The sequence below is a fragment of the Apus apus genome, chromosome 9 (genome assembly GCF_020740795.1).
Source record: "Apus apus isolate bApuApu2 chromosome 9, bApuApu2.pri.cur, whole genome shotgun sequence".
In the NCBI taxonomy this organism is placed as follows: Eukaryota; Metazoa; Chordata; class Aves; order Apodiformes; family Apodidae; genus Apus; species Apus apus.
The window spans coordinates 19,808,675-19,825,823 of NC_067290.1; the positions used below are offsets into that span (position 1 = coordinate 19,808,675).

Sequence of the window (17,149 nt, forward strand, 5' to 3'; positions counted from 1 at the left end):
CTCCCCTCAGCAGGGGCCATCAAGGGTGTTGAGTGGAAACTGAGAAGTTGGCCTTGACCTCAGTGTGTACTTTAATAGGGATTAATGTTACGAAGCAGAATGCTCTCACCTTACTGTTATCTATTTACACAATGTAAAGGTTGTAGTCACACATGGAGACAGCATCTTGGGGCCACAGGAGTTATTAGCTGTGGACCACACTCTGAACCAACCATTCTTCAAGTGACAAGCAGGTACTCGTGGGCCATGTCCCTGATCTGGGGGAGGGCTGTGCGTGTGTAAATCCTCCCTCTCAGCCAAACCTGTGAGTACTGCTAGACTGCACTGTGTTCTTCTGAAATAGCCTAATGGCCAAGACTGCTTTTATGAGATCATTTTAATAATCCCAGTCTCTGCCTCATTGCATGGGAAGCGTTATTAAAAAGGTAATAAACTGCTACATAGTCATGCAATAGAACTAATGTGATAAATAATGCAATTGCCTGGAATCATTTACATTTGCAGTAGAGTCGTGGCATGAAGCAAAGTTGCTGTTAGGCTAAAAATTGCTCTAGATATTCCTGCCTGTCAATGATAGGAAAAAAAGCTGAGCGAACACACTGCTGAGATTGTGCTCTGGTCTGTCTGGTGCTTTTGCTTTCTTCCTCTGCTTCCAACCCCCCCAAGCCCAAGCAAGGCTCTAGAGGATGGACAATAGGCCATTCATCATGTCAGCTGAAATACACTGTTTTTCACAGGTACATTTAACTTAAATCCTCTCTCAGAAGACGGATTATCTCTTAGAAGAACTCTGGCACCACAGTCTCTTTTCAATAGCCTCGTCAGCCCCTGCCACAAAGACTATACATGAAGGGATCAATGGTAGTTTTATCTCAAATTGCACTCAGCGTGTGTTTCTTCCAACTGACACTCATTTAAATGCTTGCTCTAAGACATCTATTCTGCCTGTAATAGAAAAAGGATTGGACAACCTAAGCATTGTTTCCTGGAGAAAAAAAAATAATATTAAAATATTCACTTGGCTAAGCATGAAATATTCCAGATGCATGTGTTTAATCAGCAGTGAAACCAAGGGTTGTTATGCTTGTATTTCGTAAATTAAAATGCTCAAATAATCAGATAAGAAACAACATACCTTATTGCATTGCAGCAGTGCTAATAAGAACATTTGCAAGGGGGGGGGGGGGAAGAGGCACTTGATAATGATGAGCCCTTTGCCCTGCAGGAGCACTGGAGCTGTGCCTGCAGCCCGGCACCGGGCTGCGCCACCTGCTGCGGCCCTCGGGGGGACAGTGGGTGCTGTCACACATGCACCCTGCCAGATGCACAGTGTTTGTAGTCCCTTCATAGTCCACATGTTTCCATCTGATGAACAGAAAGCTAGAGGGCAGACTGAGAAGAGAATATATTAAGGGATACCTGCAGTGGTGTCTGGTGCAGATCGTGTGCCAGTGGTGTGGATGCTTTTGGAGTTAGAAAATGATCCGCAACAAAGAGGTTGGTGTGTGGACCTGCCACTTAGCCCTGCACAGGCTTTCACCAGCCCACTGCGAGGTGCAGGGAAGGTGGAACAACCCCTGGCTCTGCAGGGAGAATGTATTTGCTTCCTGGACCCACACATATTTTCTTTTAATTAAACAACAAAGCAGGATGTTGCAGTAGATACTCTTTAAGTCTGGGATTTTTAAGCAAACAATCTGTCAAAGCATGGAGACAAACCTGAGCAGCAGGTCATGTTTTGGCAGATGCAAGTGATGCAGTCAGACACCCGAAGGTCAGATTTCCTTGGAGCTGGGCTGAAGGTAATTACTGATACTCAGGTTTATGTTGTGCTCTGGGAGTTTTGCAGTTTTCAGATGTTGTTACTATTCCAAATAAGGGCTTGCTCTCATTTTCACAAAGTCGATGATAAAACTCTTACTGATCTCAACAGGATGTATTCTATCTCTAAATGCATATGGTACTGACTGAGAAATACTTATCTGCTCCTGGGAATCCTGCCCAGCAGGGCCGAGCTACATGAATCAGATCTGTTAGGCTTGATTCAGGCTTGGAGGGAAGATAACCTGCTGATGGGCAACTTAGCAGATACAGCAGATGTATCATCAGCTGAAAAGTAAGCTGTGGTAGATCAGACCAAAATGATTATGCACTGCTATTTTTCCTCATAACTGCTCCAGGTCTGCCTGACCTCTTCCATTCATCTCCAGCAGCAGCTGGAGGTACTGGGCAAGTTAGTACTGGGGCACTGATCCAGGCAGCTGGTTGTGCTGGTGTGGCCATGAGGACAAGGTAGGTTCTTTCTGGGTAGGATTTCAGTAACGCTGTGCTGCGCAGCTGTAGCACACTTAGGTGTTTGTCATCCATGAAGATGTGTCTTTCTCCTTCATGTGTTTCTCAAGGTTCACACCCCCCAAAACAGACCCCCCAAGTGCCTTAAGCTGCCTCCCTCCCTGGCACAGGGCACACGCTGTGCCTGGGCAGGCGGCATCACCCAGAAGCTGCCACGGGAACTCTGTGCTGTCGGCTTTGGAAAAGGCTTCTTTAGGGTAATGCAAAGTGTTCAGCAGCAAAAAAAGGGGGGGCAAAGAAGGCTAGGGAGGAATGTTTTCAGCATTTTTAAAGGTCCTTTGTCCCCAGAAGAGTTTTGATCAAAACACCGACAAGGTCAGCTCTTCCTGGGGTAGAACCCAAAGCTTCATTTTAGGAAACAAACAACCCTTTTATCTCCTAATTTCAGATGTGTTTCTGCTCTCTGTGGACCTGAAATCTCCAGCTGACAACACAGACCAACAGATTCTGTCTTGCAAATTCTATGTTTAAAATAGATGATCTTTCTTTATATAAGGATGCTCAACTATCTTCTGTCATCTTTTCTTTTTCCAAATGGATATTTTTTCTTCTTTGATTTTTCTGTGATATGAGCAGTGACCATGAGCCAAGTTACCAGCAGAGCAGTTGCATTAACCTGTACAAGAAGAAATTTACATTTTTAGTTGCTGTTACCACTGTTGTGGTCAGTAGTGTCAGGGAACCCAGACAGCAAGTCAATAGCTTATTTTTTGAGTTTGTAGTGGTTTAAAGAGATGCATACTCAGCAACCAGCACTTTGTTCTGAAGTGTGTGTATCAGAAGTGTGATGTGTTTATTGGAAATGTGATTTATTTTAATGTCTTCCTAGGCATCTTACTAGAGAACATTCTGGGGATGTATTTCAGAACAGCAAAGTGTACTGAGCAGTGCTTTGCTTAATTTCAGCTTTGTGTCTTGAAGTTCATCCGAACTGCTAGAAGAGGCTGATGAAGGGAGGTTTGCTCTCAAGCCAATTAGCAGTTCCAGAACTCTCAGCAGCCTGAAATGAGCCTCTCCTCTGGTTTAGTGTAGATATGTCTGCAAAGAACGTTGGTGAATTAGAAGATCACTGAAAGTCCTTCCTACTCTCAGCTAACTGTAACAAATTTCAAAGTGCTAAAATAATTACGTGTTAACTTCTAATGCATTGGATTCAAATTAGAGGACAAAACATTTAGTGTGGAAAAAGCACCTTCAGCAAAAAGAGCCACATAACCATAAGGCCTCCTGATCAATGAGTCCCAGTAAGGTTTTAATGATCTGCTCTGTTTTTTAAAAAAATTAGTTAACTTGCACAGTTATTGGTTAGTTTAAACACTGGTCATTTACAGGAGTATGCAGGGAATTAATTAGTTACCAGCTGAGAATTAAACATGCCCAAAGGCTGTCCTGGGAAGGGGTTTGGAGAACTTGGTGCAAGTCTGGCCTGAACTCTTTGCAGTGTGTTACCAGCATTAAAGATGTGCTCACACTGTACAGCCAGTTGCCGTGGCCCTCAGCATTGAAAGGGAAGTCAGCACTAAATCCCTGAGATGTGCCAAAGCTGATGGTGGATTGACTGTCCTCATCCAAAGGTCATCTCTAGAGCAACCCAGTCCACCTTAATTACAAATTAATTATACATTGGGAATAAGGATGACTTAGAAGAAAGCCAATAGTGTGAGGGAGAGACAGAAGAGGCATTAGATATTTAAACTGAAGTTCATCAACAGCTACAATTCAAATGATCCACGGAAGAGATTATCCAGTAAATAGGTTTCAACCGTATGGCTAATAACAAAATAGAAATAAAATCTCAACTGTAGAGAAATCGTCTAAACAATCACTTTTTTCTGGATTTCTTGGGATGGAAAAAATGGGGATTGAGGGAGTGCAGAGCCTGGCAGGGCTGTGCTAGGGCAGGGTGGTCCTTCTTGAGCTGGAGCATATTGCTGAATTGGTTCAGTTGCTTATATTGATTTGAATTTTAATGTGTGCCAAGGGCACCTTCAGCTTTCAGAAAGGCCCTGTTCTTTCCAAAGACCTGGAATTGATAACAGCAGTAAAGAATTCCTTGAGAGCTCCTGGATCTGCCACTGCCCAGGCTCCTGCACCAGAGGTCGGTGGGGCAAGCCCTGTGCCCTGAGCAGCCTGCAGGTGCCCATCAAGAGCATGGCATGACAAAAGTGGTGGGAGGATGTCTTCTGAGTCTCTGGAGTCCTTGCTCAGCCCAGTGCCTGCAGCTGGCAGAAGTCTGCAGACCCCAACTGGCCCTTGCCCTTGTCTTCATGCCTTGTCTCATCCTGGTGCTTTACTCACCTGCTTCAGTGTTGCTCTGTGGCTGCAAGAAAAGGCTTGTGCCCCGTGGTATGGTCTGTTTCTGAAAGCCTTCTCAGGTGGGAGGTGCCAGCTGAGCACTTCTGCAGTGGTGCAATTGTTGTTTGCTGTGGTTTTTTCCTTGTCATTCCTCAGTCCAGTTGCACAGAGCTTGATTGGTGTTGGGGGTGCAGGAAGGCTTCTTCATTTGCTTTCAAATTAGTTGAATTGGGAAATAATTGAGCAGAAGGCAGGAATTAATACAAGATTTTCAGGTCTGAAAGTGGCTGAAGGGGAGAAAGCCGATGGCTGCAAGACATGCTGCTGAGCAAGTATTTTGCTAAAAGAGGTGGTATTAGGCTGGGGGAAAGGTTTTCTCTGGAGTCTCCATACATGATGCCTCCACAGGGCACAAGGCATTGATGTTTTAACAGGATTTACTGGACAGGATCAGGTTTTCTGTTTTCATCGACTTAGAGCAGAAGAAAGGGGAACAGGAGACAAAGGTAGGTGAGAGAACAAGGAGAGGCTGAAGTGCCAGAGGAGGGGCTGGGGTTCACCCCAGGAATTAATGTGCCATCCCCACCTGCCTCCCACCATCCAAGAGCCATGTAGCCCTGCAGATTACTTTGTTTTGATGGGGAGTATGGATGTGAGGAGGGGATAGGAACGAAATAGGATTTTATGATTTGTTTTTTAACCTGCAAGTGCAACTGCAGATAAGCCCCACGAGCTGAGTTATACTGCAGGCCGAGAGGGGGATGCTTGCCAGCATGGTAGCCTTGCTGAAAAGCCATCAGCCTTCTTGAAAAAAAAGCAGCAATGAAATACCTGCTTCATGGCATCTGTTCAGCAGAAGCTTTTACATTGTTTAGCAGCGAGGGTGGTGGTTTTTGGATGCAGCCTGTGTGCTGCATGTTGCAAGGGTTGTCATGGTGAGTGCTGAGTACCAAAGTACAGGCACCTGGAAAACCTACACAAGCTGCTGGTATGTAAATTAAAGTTGCCCTCAAGTAAAGACACGGAAAACTCATGTAAATGATGCATTCAGTATTTATGAATTGTATCCTAAGAGATTTCTGTCAGCTAAACTTCTGTAACGGGCAGCAGGCTGTCTGTTGTTCTAACCATTAATAATTAATGCAGACTCAAGCAATTTTATGTTAACTTAAAAAATATATAACTCTTGTGTCTGGTGTCTTTCCAGGATCACTGTTTTGGATGATGGGAGCCTGCGAATTGTGAACGTCACCAAGTCTGATGCAGGAAGTTACACCTGTGTGGCAACAAACCACTTTGGGACAGCTAGCAGCACGGGCAGCTTGGTTGTGAAAGGTAATTGCAGTTTTTATTGCATATAAGAGCATCCAGAGCAGCCCCACATGCTGCACCTTTCCCCTTTGATGCAGATGCAAGATGGGGGATTAAAGTATCTTTTGCATCTCAGAAGCCTGCTGAGCCTCGTGGGTCAGAGGCAAAACTGGCAGTGAGAAGGTGTCTGTGGTTGCACTGGCTGATGGTGATTACAACAAGTGTCAAACCAGGACACCAAGTTAATGCATTTTGTTTTCCCACATAGTTTAAAATTATTCTGCAAATTATACGGGAGTTATAACCCAAAGCCAGGGTTGTGGTCCATATAATTGTAAGGTTTGTTTCTAGCAATGGCCAGTAATTGTGCTTGAGAAGTCTTTGGTGTCTCCACAGCCAGCTGTTTCCTGCAATTCAGTTTTGCACAGGACGTGCATAAAGCCCTGGTGTACCTGTGGAGAAGTGTTGCCCTCAGCTTGCTGAGATGTGGTGGTGTCCAATGTCATCTATTCTGGTTATTCCTAAACTTCTGTTGTCTTTTAAGAACCTTCTGACCCCATGAATACATCTTTTCTTGTTGTAGAATGATGGAAGAGTTCCAGCCTTGCAATTCAATGTCATAATTTTTTAAAAGATGCACAAACTCTGATTTAATTTCATTGTTTCTTCTCCAGGGCTGAATTTCTGCATTTCAGGAATTCCAAGTGTTTATTCATGTGTGTTCAGGATTTTTCTGTCAAATACTTTTTTCAAAAGCAAAAGCTACAATGTTTGACAAAAGTACTGAAAGTAATAATTTGATAAACAATGAGAGACACTGACAAATGTCTTAAATTAATTTTTGGCTTGAGAGTCCAATGTCTGATGGATTATTACAGGTCATGAACAGATTATTGCACTTATAATCTCTCTCCTCCTTATTTGGGGAAAAACCTACATTGGATAACAAATCAGGACAGATTCATTACAAAGCAATAAATCAATCACAGAGCCCTGATGCTGTCAGTATGAATTCTCCCAGATAGTGACATTGATGGATAGTATTCAGCTGGAGTCTCTCCCCGTCGATTATTTTTATGGTATACAGGGAATACTTTAAAATGTTTCAATGGAAGTTTTAATCCATGTTTTTTATAGGCAGAGCACATTTGAGCAAGTGTTGTCAGGCTCAGGCAAGTGCTGAGAAAGCTGATGAGCCCCTTTTAAACAGACTGCAGGTGACAGTGGTACAGCAGCAGGTTTTATTTGAGCAAAAGGTTTGCCTCTGGCTTAGCTGTCCGGTGAGGGACTTTAGTTAGATGGGATGTTCCTGGGGTTGTGCTTTGTGGCCCTTCTGCTTCCCTCACAGCAAGGGGGTGGAGGGCTGGGGGTAGGTATTTATTGTCAAGGAGTGCTGGAGCATATCAACACCAAGCGTTCCTCAGGTTTAGAGCTGACATGAACAGCTTGTGTGGCATTTGCCCTGCAAGCAAAAGGAGAGAGAAGGGAAGATCAGCATGAGGTCTGTGTGAGCTGACTCTGCCTTTTCTTCATCTGTGTTGTCCTAAGGAGGCACCCACAGCAAGTAGCTAAGGAAGCAATGCTCGGGGGAAACAAATGTAGAAAAGACCTTGTCTGTTATTAAAAAGGTCAGTCAGCTGCTGTGTGCCCCAGAGCAAAACTGGAGAGCAAAATGGTAAAACACAGCCCCAGGGTCCTTCCCTGGGCTCCCCAGGGGCTGCAGGAGGTGGCACCAGCTCGTGGCCAGAGGCACCAGGTTTTTGTCACTGGGCACAGTTGAGGACATCCTGTTTTCAGAGAGCTGCAAGGCACTGAGGGGGTCAAATCAGAGTCTGCAGTCCAGGGACCACTTGTACCACAGTGAAAAAGCCAGTAGCTAAAAATAGTGTTTTGTGTCTGTTACGGAAGAGTCACACTTCTGGAATTGAGGGCTGATCCTTTCTTCCTCACAGAGCACAAGGAGTAGCCCCTGCTCGGAGCACAATAGGCAGCAGCTTTTCTACCTGATCCTTGGGTTCACGTGGTTTACAAATCACTTTTCTTTGCAGTAAGGTTATAAAGGATTAGCAAGTGCTTTTTTCTCCCTCAGTGCTGCATTTTAACTCAATTGCATTAGCATTAATGGGAGCAACACATGTGCATGAAGCAGAGAATAAACTCTTAAGCGCGAGATGTGGATATTAACAGCAAACCGAGAAATGCAATTTCAAAGTCTATCCCATAAAAAGTATAAAAGAGCAGAAACTATTCTGAACTCCAAATGAACTGTGTAAAACACTGGATTTTATACTGAGATGCTTGAGTTTCTCTGCCCTAGGTAAAACAGTGGCAAGTTTTGACAGAAATATGACTGAACACCTTATTTTACCTCAGTTTTGTGGTGTACAAAAAGGCTAATTTATCAGTTGATGAGTTGTTTGACCTTAAGATATGCTTATATTCTTTTCTAACTCGTGTCATGGAGCAAAAACCTGTGAAGGTCAGAAAGCATTTTTTCTAACCTTCTAGTGTTCTTCCATTAATATTGCAGGTTCTCTTTTTAATTTTCTTTCTCTCTCAGGGAGAGGTACCAACACTGTCAAAGACAGTGTAGGCAAGGATGAGAGGAGGAGGAGAATATCTGCTACACCAGAACCAAGGAGCTTAAAATAAATCTCTGGCAAACAACCAGAGAGGGATGAATAAATAATCATATTATGCATGAGTAGACAGCTTAAAAAAATATGACATTCTGACAGGTGCCCATAGGGCTGTGTATTAACACACTGTTGTCAGAGCTGGTGAACCTCGGTGGTTTTCTGAACCAGTGGGATTGTGGTTTGGGTTTGTTCTGTTGTTTGGTGCTAAATGGGAACTGCTCTGGCCTCTGAGACCTGGAATCTTGCAAACTTGCATGTAGGGTTTGACCTTTACATTAAAAAGCAGGATTGAATTTGTAAGGATAGAGAAGAATCCTGCAGACAGTGTTCAGAGCTATGTAAAACATGATGTGTGTTTACATGTAGTATATAAATATTGATTTTCCATCTTTTTTTCCTGTTTTTCCTGTACTTGAGGCTAAGTGTTCAATTCTTCCAACACGTAATGATAACAGACTTTGTAAGTACCAGGACAAACAGTATAAGCAGGCATAGACTGTATAATATGCCTTTATTTGTATTTAATTTAGTGATATAAATTGGCTAATAGTGGCAGCTCTGAAATAGGAAGCTCATTTCAAGACATGGCAATAAAAGTTCTGAACATGGGAAGCACAAGGAGAGGCTCTGGTGCCAACATCCCAGCTTGTGCCCTTCAGTAGCAATGACTAAACTAAGTGAAGTTTCCTGAGCAGCATCTATCTATAAATTTGATAATTCAGCTTAACCCCAGAGCTTTGTGGCATGGTCCTGCATGGACAGAAGGAGTTTGGTGAACGCCTGGTAGAGTCTGAACCTTTCTGTTCCTGTTGGGAGCTACGGCAATTCCAGTCACATCGTGGCATCTCTGAGAAGGGCAAGTTCCAATGACTTTATTTGCCTGTTTCATTATGATGCATCTCTAACATTTTCCTGCTGCCATTAGCTTGTCTCATTTGGACTGTCATGGGAGGGCTCAAGGCAGGAAAAGCAAGAGAGAACTTTTGTTAGCTGCTCTCCATGGCACTTTAGCAGAAAAAGATTACAAAGATAATGTCAGCAGGTTATTTTTTCCTCACGCTTGAATAGACTGATAGTCTTGATTTTGTCCAGCACAGTGATCCAAATTATTTTTTATAGAATTGCATATTTTCTATTCCAGCTCTGTTCCTTTGTGTGAATGTTGGTGTATTGCATTTCAAATTGAAACGATTGATTAAATACTGTAAATTCTGGTCCATTATCAGGGAACTTTTCAAAGACTTCAAATGTTATTGCCTTTAAACCTGCAATTTCTACCGTGTTATTCTAGTGCTTTGAAAGAAGCTGGGCTCATAGTTCAGAGGCAGTGCTGAGCTGATGAGGGTGGGTGCAGCCTTCTTGCTCTGTACAGGCTGTGTTGGTGGGACGTGATGGCCTTTCTGGCCCGTGCTGACATCACTTGATAGTTTTGCACTATGTTCTTTGGCAAGTGTGCTGCGCTTGCCTCGCATCCGTGGGGCTAGGGTGGGTTTATGCTGCCGTGGGTTGGTTTAGTAGATGAGGAATAACATCTTCAGAGACTGTGAGTATGAGGCTGCCCATAAAGAAGTGAAAAGAATTTAGTTCTGCAGCTCCACAGGTACACAGCCATGGAGAGATGTGCCTCTCTAATGACTGACCATCTGTCCTCTATTGTGTGTTGCAGAAGTTTTGTTTTGAACGTGGCTGAGAACACATGGTGCAGGGTTCCTTCAAGTCCTTTGTGGATTAATTTCCACGTAATTCAGCACACATGCAATCAAGCAGAATTGCTTCCACCTCCTTTTCTATTGATGTGTAATGGTCTTGGGTTGGGTGAGGTCACTTTAGTACCTTGGTGCCCATCAGCCCTCTGGAGCTGGGCAGCACGAGGCTGCTGCAGGTGTGTGTGCACCAGCAGTGCTCCTCATGGGACACCTGCCTCTCGCAGCAGTGACTTCAGTCACGTGTCCATCTTTTTACCTTTGAAGACCTCATCATATTCCCCTGTAACTGTGTTAAAGACAATTTGGTATAATGCCTTCAGTGTGCCTCCAGAGTGTTATCATACATGGTTTAGATCAGCATTGTCTGTTCCTTACAAAATTATTTCCACCAGTAGGATGGGGTGTGTGTCTATTTATTTATTGGTTTATACTTAGAAGTAATTTTTATTTCCTGGTTGCAGACAGTGGTTCTGCATACCAGGGCTGGACTTGCTGACTCTGCTGTGGCTTTGGTGCCAGCCTTAAATCTCACACTGGGGCCCTTGGCACTGCTGACATCAGCAAGTGCTGGACTCGCCTGCCCACGAGCTCCTTCTCCAATCGTGCCCTTCCTGACTCCAGCAATAAAAAAGGGGATGTTTAATCACTCTGATTTTCTCCTACTCAAAAATGCACACAGTTTTTTTGGACTATAGCCAGCTGGCCTTGCAGAGGTGTTGGGGCATTACCAGGGTTTGTCCTTGGTAGGGTGTACACCAGGGATCAGGCTGTGGAGGAGCTGTGCAATGGTTTCACTTTGCAGCTGTAGCAAATGCTTGTCTTTTAGCAAGGATTGTGTGTATTTGATGAGTGTCCTTTTCTTGCTTCTTTAATCAGTGAATGCAAGTAACTATAGTGCCATGAATTTTACCAGCTATTTTCAGCTGTGTCTTCACTACCTCTGAGTAACTGGGACATCAGTTGCTTGGGATGGGGGATTATCTCTTTTCCCAAGAGGGAGAGTAAGCCATACATTAAGATGTTGGTGTGTTTTACATTAACCAAGGGAAAAATGCAGCAGACACTTAAATCTGTCAACCCATTTAAACACTGTCCACATGACCAGAAACCCTCTCTATACTTCCCTGATTTTCCCCCTGCCAGATATGTTGCTGCTGCTTTGCTCATATGGAAAGCTGTCCCAGAAAGCTATTGCAGGCTTTTTCCATATAATGCACCCATATGTCCTGGGTTTAGTGGTTAGTTACTTTGAAACACAAATAGCCCCTCTGCCACTCTTCCTGAGGTCTGTCTCCATCCAGCAGTGTTTAAGGTCATGCAAGGTCTTTAATTTTCTCTCCTCACAGTTCAGTTCAATCTAATTTAAATTCATATTGGTTATTCCTTAGCCCTTAAGAAAGGACCTGGTTAAATAACACCTGGTCTTGAAAGCACAAAATATAATTTTAAAAAGAGAGGCAGAATGTAAAGTAATAATCCCACAGCAGCACTTTAGGGCTGTCCATATATTATGGGCTTTTTATTATTATGCTGGATAGCACACGAGCTGTGTGCTTGGCTGGTAGCAGAGCCAAGATTTTCTACACTTACTGAAGACTCAGAACTCCTAAAAAGTCAAAAGAAGTTTTCTTATTCTTAAAGTGGGTTTTTTTTCAGACACAGTTTTTATATGTAGTCCAGACATAAATGAATGTTCTTTATCAGGTTTAATATATTGTGTTAAAAAATTTCAAGAAGTCAATTCTGAGTACAAACTGTTGTTCTGCAGAATCTCTAAATTGGGTTTATAGGCAAAAGAGTATTAGAGTCACAGAACTATGTGAGCACTGATTTATCCCGGAGTATGTGTTGCTCTATTCTCATGTTTAGGAAATGAAACTTAATTTGGAGTTTGGAAATCTTTCTTGACTTCTAACTCACAACCAGTAGCAAATGCTTGATTTTAACACCTGGCGATAAAAGCAGTAATCTGGCCGTAAAATTGTAAAGGAATATATTCATCTCTAATTGGACTGTTTCCACTGACACCAATTATTTCTAGGACACAATTAAGGGTCTTTTGCTAGGTTTCAGTGAAATTATCATCCAAAGTGCTGCACAAAAGGCACAGTTATAAACGAGAGCTGTGCAGCCACCGCATCTGCTCCTCCCTCCCCCTCAGCTGTGGTAGCCCCAGCCCTTCAGGCTGCACTTTGCTGGATCTCCTTAACAAACCCTGAGTGGAAAAACTTCAAGTAGAAGCTGGTGATGGGGCTGGTATCCAGTAAGTACCTCAGGGTCCTTCCCGCTTTGAAGGAGCTCTTCTCCATATGGCACTTCAAACCCAAGGTTTAATCAAGTATTTTGTAGTTTCAGGCAACTGACATGTTCATTTCCAACTGCAAACCTCAGTTAAGGTTATTACAGGATGTCTATCCAAATTGCTTTCTGCAGCTGGAAGGAGCTCAGCTCAGTGTTTCAGAGCTGGCAGGTGCCTCTCCTGATACACCTGGATCTGGGAAACATGAAGGGTTTTCTCCCAGCTCTGTTCAGCTGAGATCCTGAGGTCATCAGAAAAATCAGGTCAGCCCCACAGCACCCCAGGGAAGATGACATAGCTGTGTGTCATGTCAGCATTGCCATTTTTCTGACAGTTAATTGAAGCTAAAAGGTTGTAATCATTCTGAGATGACAGGAGTGTCGAAATGAGAAGCAGATGCCTCGTCTGCCATGGAGCCCTCCCCAAAGCCACCCCTCCCTGGGTCTGCTCAGACATGCCTTTTGCTTTTGCTTGGTGAATGCTTTGGAGAGCATGAACTCCACCATGAGAGCCACGGGCTGTTGGCTGTGTTGTGCTGGGCAAGGCTGGGGACCTGGTCTGCACAGTGCTGAGGGTCACAGCAGGGGGACCAGCCCATCACCAGGCATTTCCATCAGCCCCTTTGGGGACTTGTTTTAGCACAGATTTGTGGTCATATTGTTGAGTGAGACTTCACTCCCAGCAGCCCATCAAGTGAACAGCACTGCATGAACTGTTGCTTTCTTACTTGTGAGGAAAAAAAGTCAAGGCAGATGCCAAGGACAAAACCAGTAAATGGCAAAGGAACAGAACTGAAATAAGCTGCACAATACCACTGGTTTGCTCTTAGGGCTAGTTGAATTAAGTAAGTTAGGGTTTTTTTCTTGTAAACACTTACTGATCATAACAAATAAAACTTGTAAACATAACACTGTTAAGTTTCATTAAATTTGCAGCAGACAATTAATTTTTTTTCAGGCAATTCAAAGGGTCTTCTGTAGTACTGATTCAGCTTAATTGAACTTATTACCACAAGCAGACAATAAGAAATATATTGAAGATATCCATCTGGCTTGCACTGAAAACCTCATGCGTTTCCATCTCTGTGACTGTCACCAGCCTTACTAATTGCCTCATTTTGGCTGTTTTACAATCAGTGTGATTTAGCCATTAACATGATAAAAGTCGTCTTGGTGAAGAGCTTGATATTAAAAAGCATAGATCTCCAGCCTATCTCTCTTGCCAATTTTGGACGTACCTCTAGCTTTATTAGAGTTATATTTTTAAAAGCAGGAATACAAATATATTGACTCTTACAGAGCAGCTTCTCCAGGTACTTTGTCTATCTGATCCTGATGTAGAGAGTGCCAGTCAGTGTGAAATACTTGCTCTGGATCATGGTAAATGCAGCAAGTTCTTCCTCCCACTTCCCTCCCCACTACCTTCCCCTTTCTCTTCTGTGTCCCTCCAACCCCCAGCCAACCTTCAGGCACATCAGGGGGCTTAAAATTGTTAACTACAGGAAGTCAAGGCAGGAGCAAGTGCCTGATGTTTATAAATGTGTCTGATTCAGCACATAATGTGGAAAACCCCCTCTTTTTTTAAAGAAAAGTTCAATCATTATGTCTGTATACCCTGTGGCAATGGGGGAAAATGAGTAATTTTTTTTGTTCTATATTTTCATTTTAAATCCACAGCATATTGCAGGGCCAGTATTAGTGCAGCCCAGCCTCTCCCACCACAGAAAAGGTTTAGAGTAATTCCTTCAGAAGCTCAGTGCTTTTGTTTTAGGAATTTCCTTGTCCTCTCCCAAAAAAAGCAAGAGGTTCAGGAGTTCTGCATCATCAATAGGAGACTGGATTGTTGAGCTCATCATTGAAGATCAAATCCACACATCAGCTGAAAGAGGAGATGACCTCTAGGTTAAACACAGACTCTTAATGAGATGAAAGCAAGTTAATTAACACTTTTCATCAACTTGCTTCAATTTATTTTAACATGCTGCATTTCAGAAAGGTTAAAACATTTTTCAGCTTTTGAATACAAATGAAAACCCAGAGTAGTTAAAATGAAACCATAGGTCAGGGACTTCAGGTAGAAATTTTAATCAAAAGAAATGTAGGACATTTTATTAAATGTCTGTGTGTTTATGTATGAGATTGTATATAAAACAAGCATCAAACTGTTGTATCTAATAGTTAATTTTGCAAGTGAAGAATTTTTAACTGGAAATTAATACCAGACTTAAGACAGTAACAAATTCACAAGAAGGGGAATGTGTTGGACTTCACATTTTCCACCCATTTCCCTGTCACAGAGGACTTTAGCCTAGGCAGAAGATCCCTGAGAATGCAGGTTGTCCTTTTCCAAAGCATGCAGTGGATTGAACTTCCAAACATGAGTTTCATGGGGATCCCATAAATCTTGGGTAAATCAAGGCCATACTCTAATAGAAAACAATACACCAGAGAAAACTGAGCATGTGTAGCGTAGGTCCTGTTTTGGAAGGGAGCAGATCTCCCTAGAGCTGCTTCTCTCCACATCACAGTCAGTTTGAGTGAGCTGGGATAGTGAGATGCTGATCTGAACATGAGATAGATGTGTTGAGAAAGTGCTGGTCCATGAGTCAGGAAAAGTTGAAAGAAGCCATGTGGGAGAATAAAGGGGGAAAGTGAGAATGATTCTCTTACTCTCAGAACTTTATATCCTTGAAAACAGTGTCTGAGAACAGCCTGGCCTGAAGGCTGTGTTTTTAACATCAAAGATACAGAGGAAGTGTTTAGAGAGCACATTTTCTGTCGTAGGAGGAAAAAGTGTTAAGAGTGTTGAGGGAAAGAATCTGGGACAGTACTTGGGGATATATCAGTCCTTTTGTGTATTTTCTCCGAAGCATTTTTGGAAGCAGCTTAGCAGAACCAAACTTCTGAGGTTTTGAGCTGTTGTGACTTTTTCTCTCCGAGTCTAGCTGGATTGCCAACAGGTTCCTCAAAGTTGCTTATCAGATGATAATAATAGCCAAATGGCACATGGATAAAGACCAGGAGTGATGGGTTTTGACACATCAGAGAGTAACAAAAGTGCTGCTGAACAGTGATGAGGAGGTGCTTGGAATATTAGGGACTTCTGGGACCTGATTGTTCCCCCTTCTAATGCAATTTAAGTAGGATTATGAGCAATCCTGTCGAAGTTAATGTGGAGACTGCTGTCTCTTCTCTTAATCTCCAGATCATGATGGCAGAGAGAGTTTAATACCAGACACTTGTAGGTGTTCTAGGTCAAGTTCTAGGTGTGCTGTGTCACAGCATTCAAGCCAGTGATTTGGGAACACAACATGAATATGAATGATGATGGATCAAAAGCCGGTTGACTCTGAAATAGAAGGAAGTTTTGTCACTGAATTGCCTTGCCATGGCTTGGGTTGGTTCTCTCTGTCGCACACATGTTTATAATATGAATTTTGCTTTCATTATGTTTGGAGTTTTAAAGTGAAGAACTAGTGATCAGAGTTCTAGGTTTTAGTACTAGGTTTTCTTCTAGCTTCATTGCAAATATATCTCAGTAATAATTTTACTTGGGCTTATTTAGAAAGTCAGCAGTATTTCACCAGTGAAAACCTCAGTTCCTTTTCTGTCCAAGTGCACAGTAGAAAGTCTAAAAATTCAAGTCTGAATCCATTAGTCCTGGCAACTCAACTGTTTGGTGCAGCTGAGGATGAACATCATTCCCTGCAGCACCCAGCCATGGGTGGGGGTGTCGGGGAGAAATATTTTAGACCACGACTATCACAGCTTTGTGCTTGGGGCCAAACTCAGCCCCCTCTGAAACCAGGCTGAAAGGAGAGGTGGTAGTGCTGACGTGCTGTTTGTTCCTCCTCTTCTCAGTGTGTATCTGCACAAATTGGATCTTGATTCTTGTTTTGGAATTATTTACGTGAGAAAAACTTTTGGCTAATTTGAAGTAAAATGCCATGTAACAGGAGAAATATCAAGGATGCTTTTTAATGATGCTGTGTTGAATATTTTTTCAGTTGAGTAGGAGCTGGGGATCTTGAGCAAGTTCTAATGATGGGAAGGTCTTGCAGGTTGTTATTTTAATTTCACATGTGATTCTGCCTCCATCCTGGCCCTTCCTGTAACATCAGGACACCAACGAGTACGTCCCTCAGAAGAAGGGTTTGCTTTCTTACCGTGTCAATCATTAATTGGAACAGGACACTGAGCCATCTTGCCTTCACTGGGAAATAAATCTTTGTGGCCCAGAAATATTTTTTTCAAGGTTTTGTCTTTTGGTTCTGTTCTTACTGTTGCTTGATCTGTTCAGAAACAGATGTTTGGGCTTCAGTCTTGCCTGTGGTAACGTGGAAGTCTCAACAGGGTTCCAAGAAAAAGTTATTCTTAAATAAAAATATCTGTTGTGCACAGTGGTATAAGAAGACAAAACAGTTTAAAATGAAGGTCTTATTTCCACTTTATAGGCTGGGCAAATAAGGCAGCAGAGACTTTTAATGACTTGCTCAAGGTCAGACAGAACATGAGGAGGAGAGCTTGGTTTATTCCCTCTCACCCGGA

General features: G+C 42.9%; 1 protein-coding gene across 6 annotated transcripts in view; it reads left to right on the top strand.

Annotated features, from left to right (window-relative positions):
- LOC127388327 (contactin-4) overlaps positions 1 to 17,149 on the top strand; it is a 287,077-nt gene that overhangs the window by 245,762 nt on the left and 24,166 nt on the right. For all 6 annotated transcript variants that reach the window (XM_051627708.1, XM_051627707.1, XM_051627712.1 and 3 more), the window contains one exon: positions 5,855 to 5,982. In XM_051627708.1, coding sequence (XP_051483668.1) covers positions 5,855 to 5,982 — 128 coding nt within the window. The remainder of the gene's footprint in view (positions 1 to 5,854; positions 5,983 to 17,149) is intronic.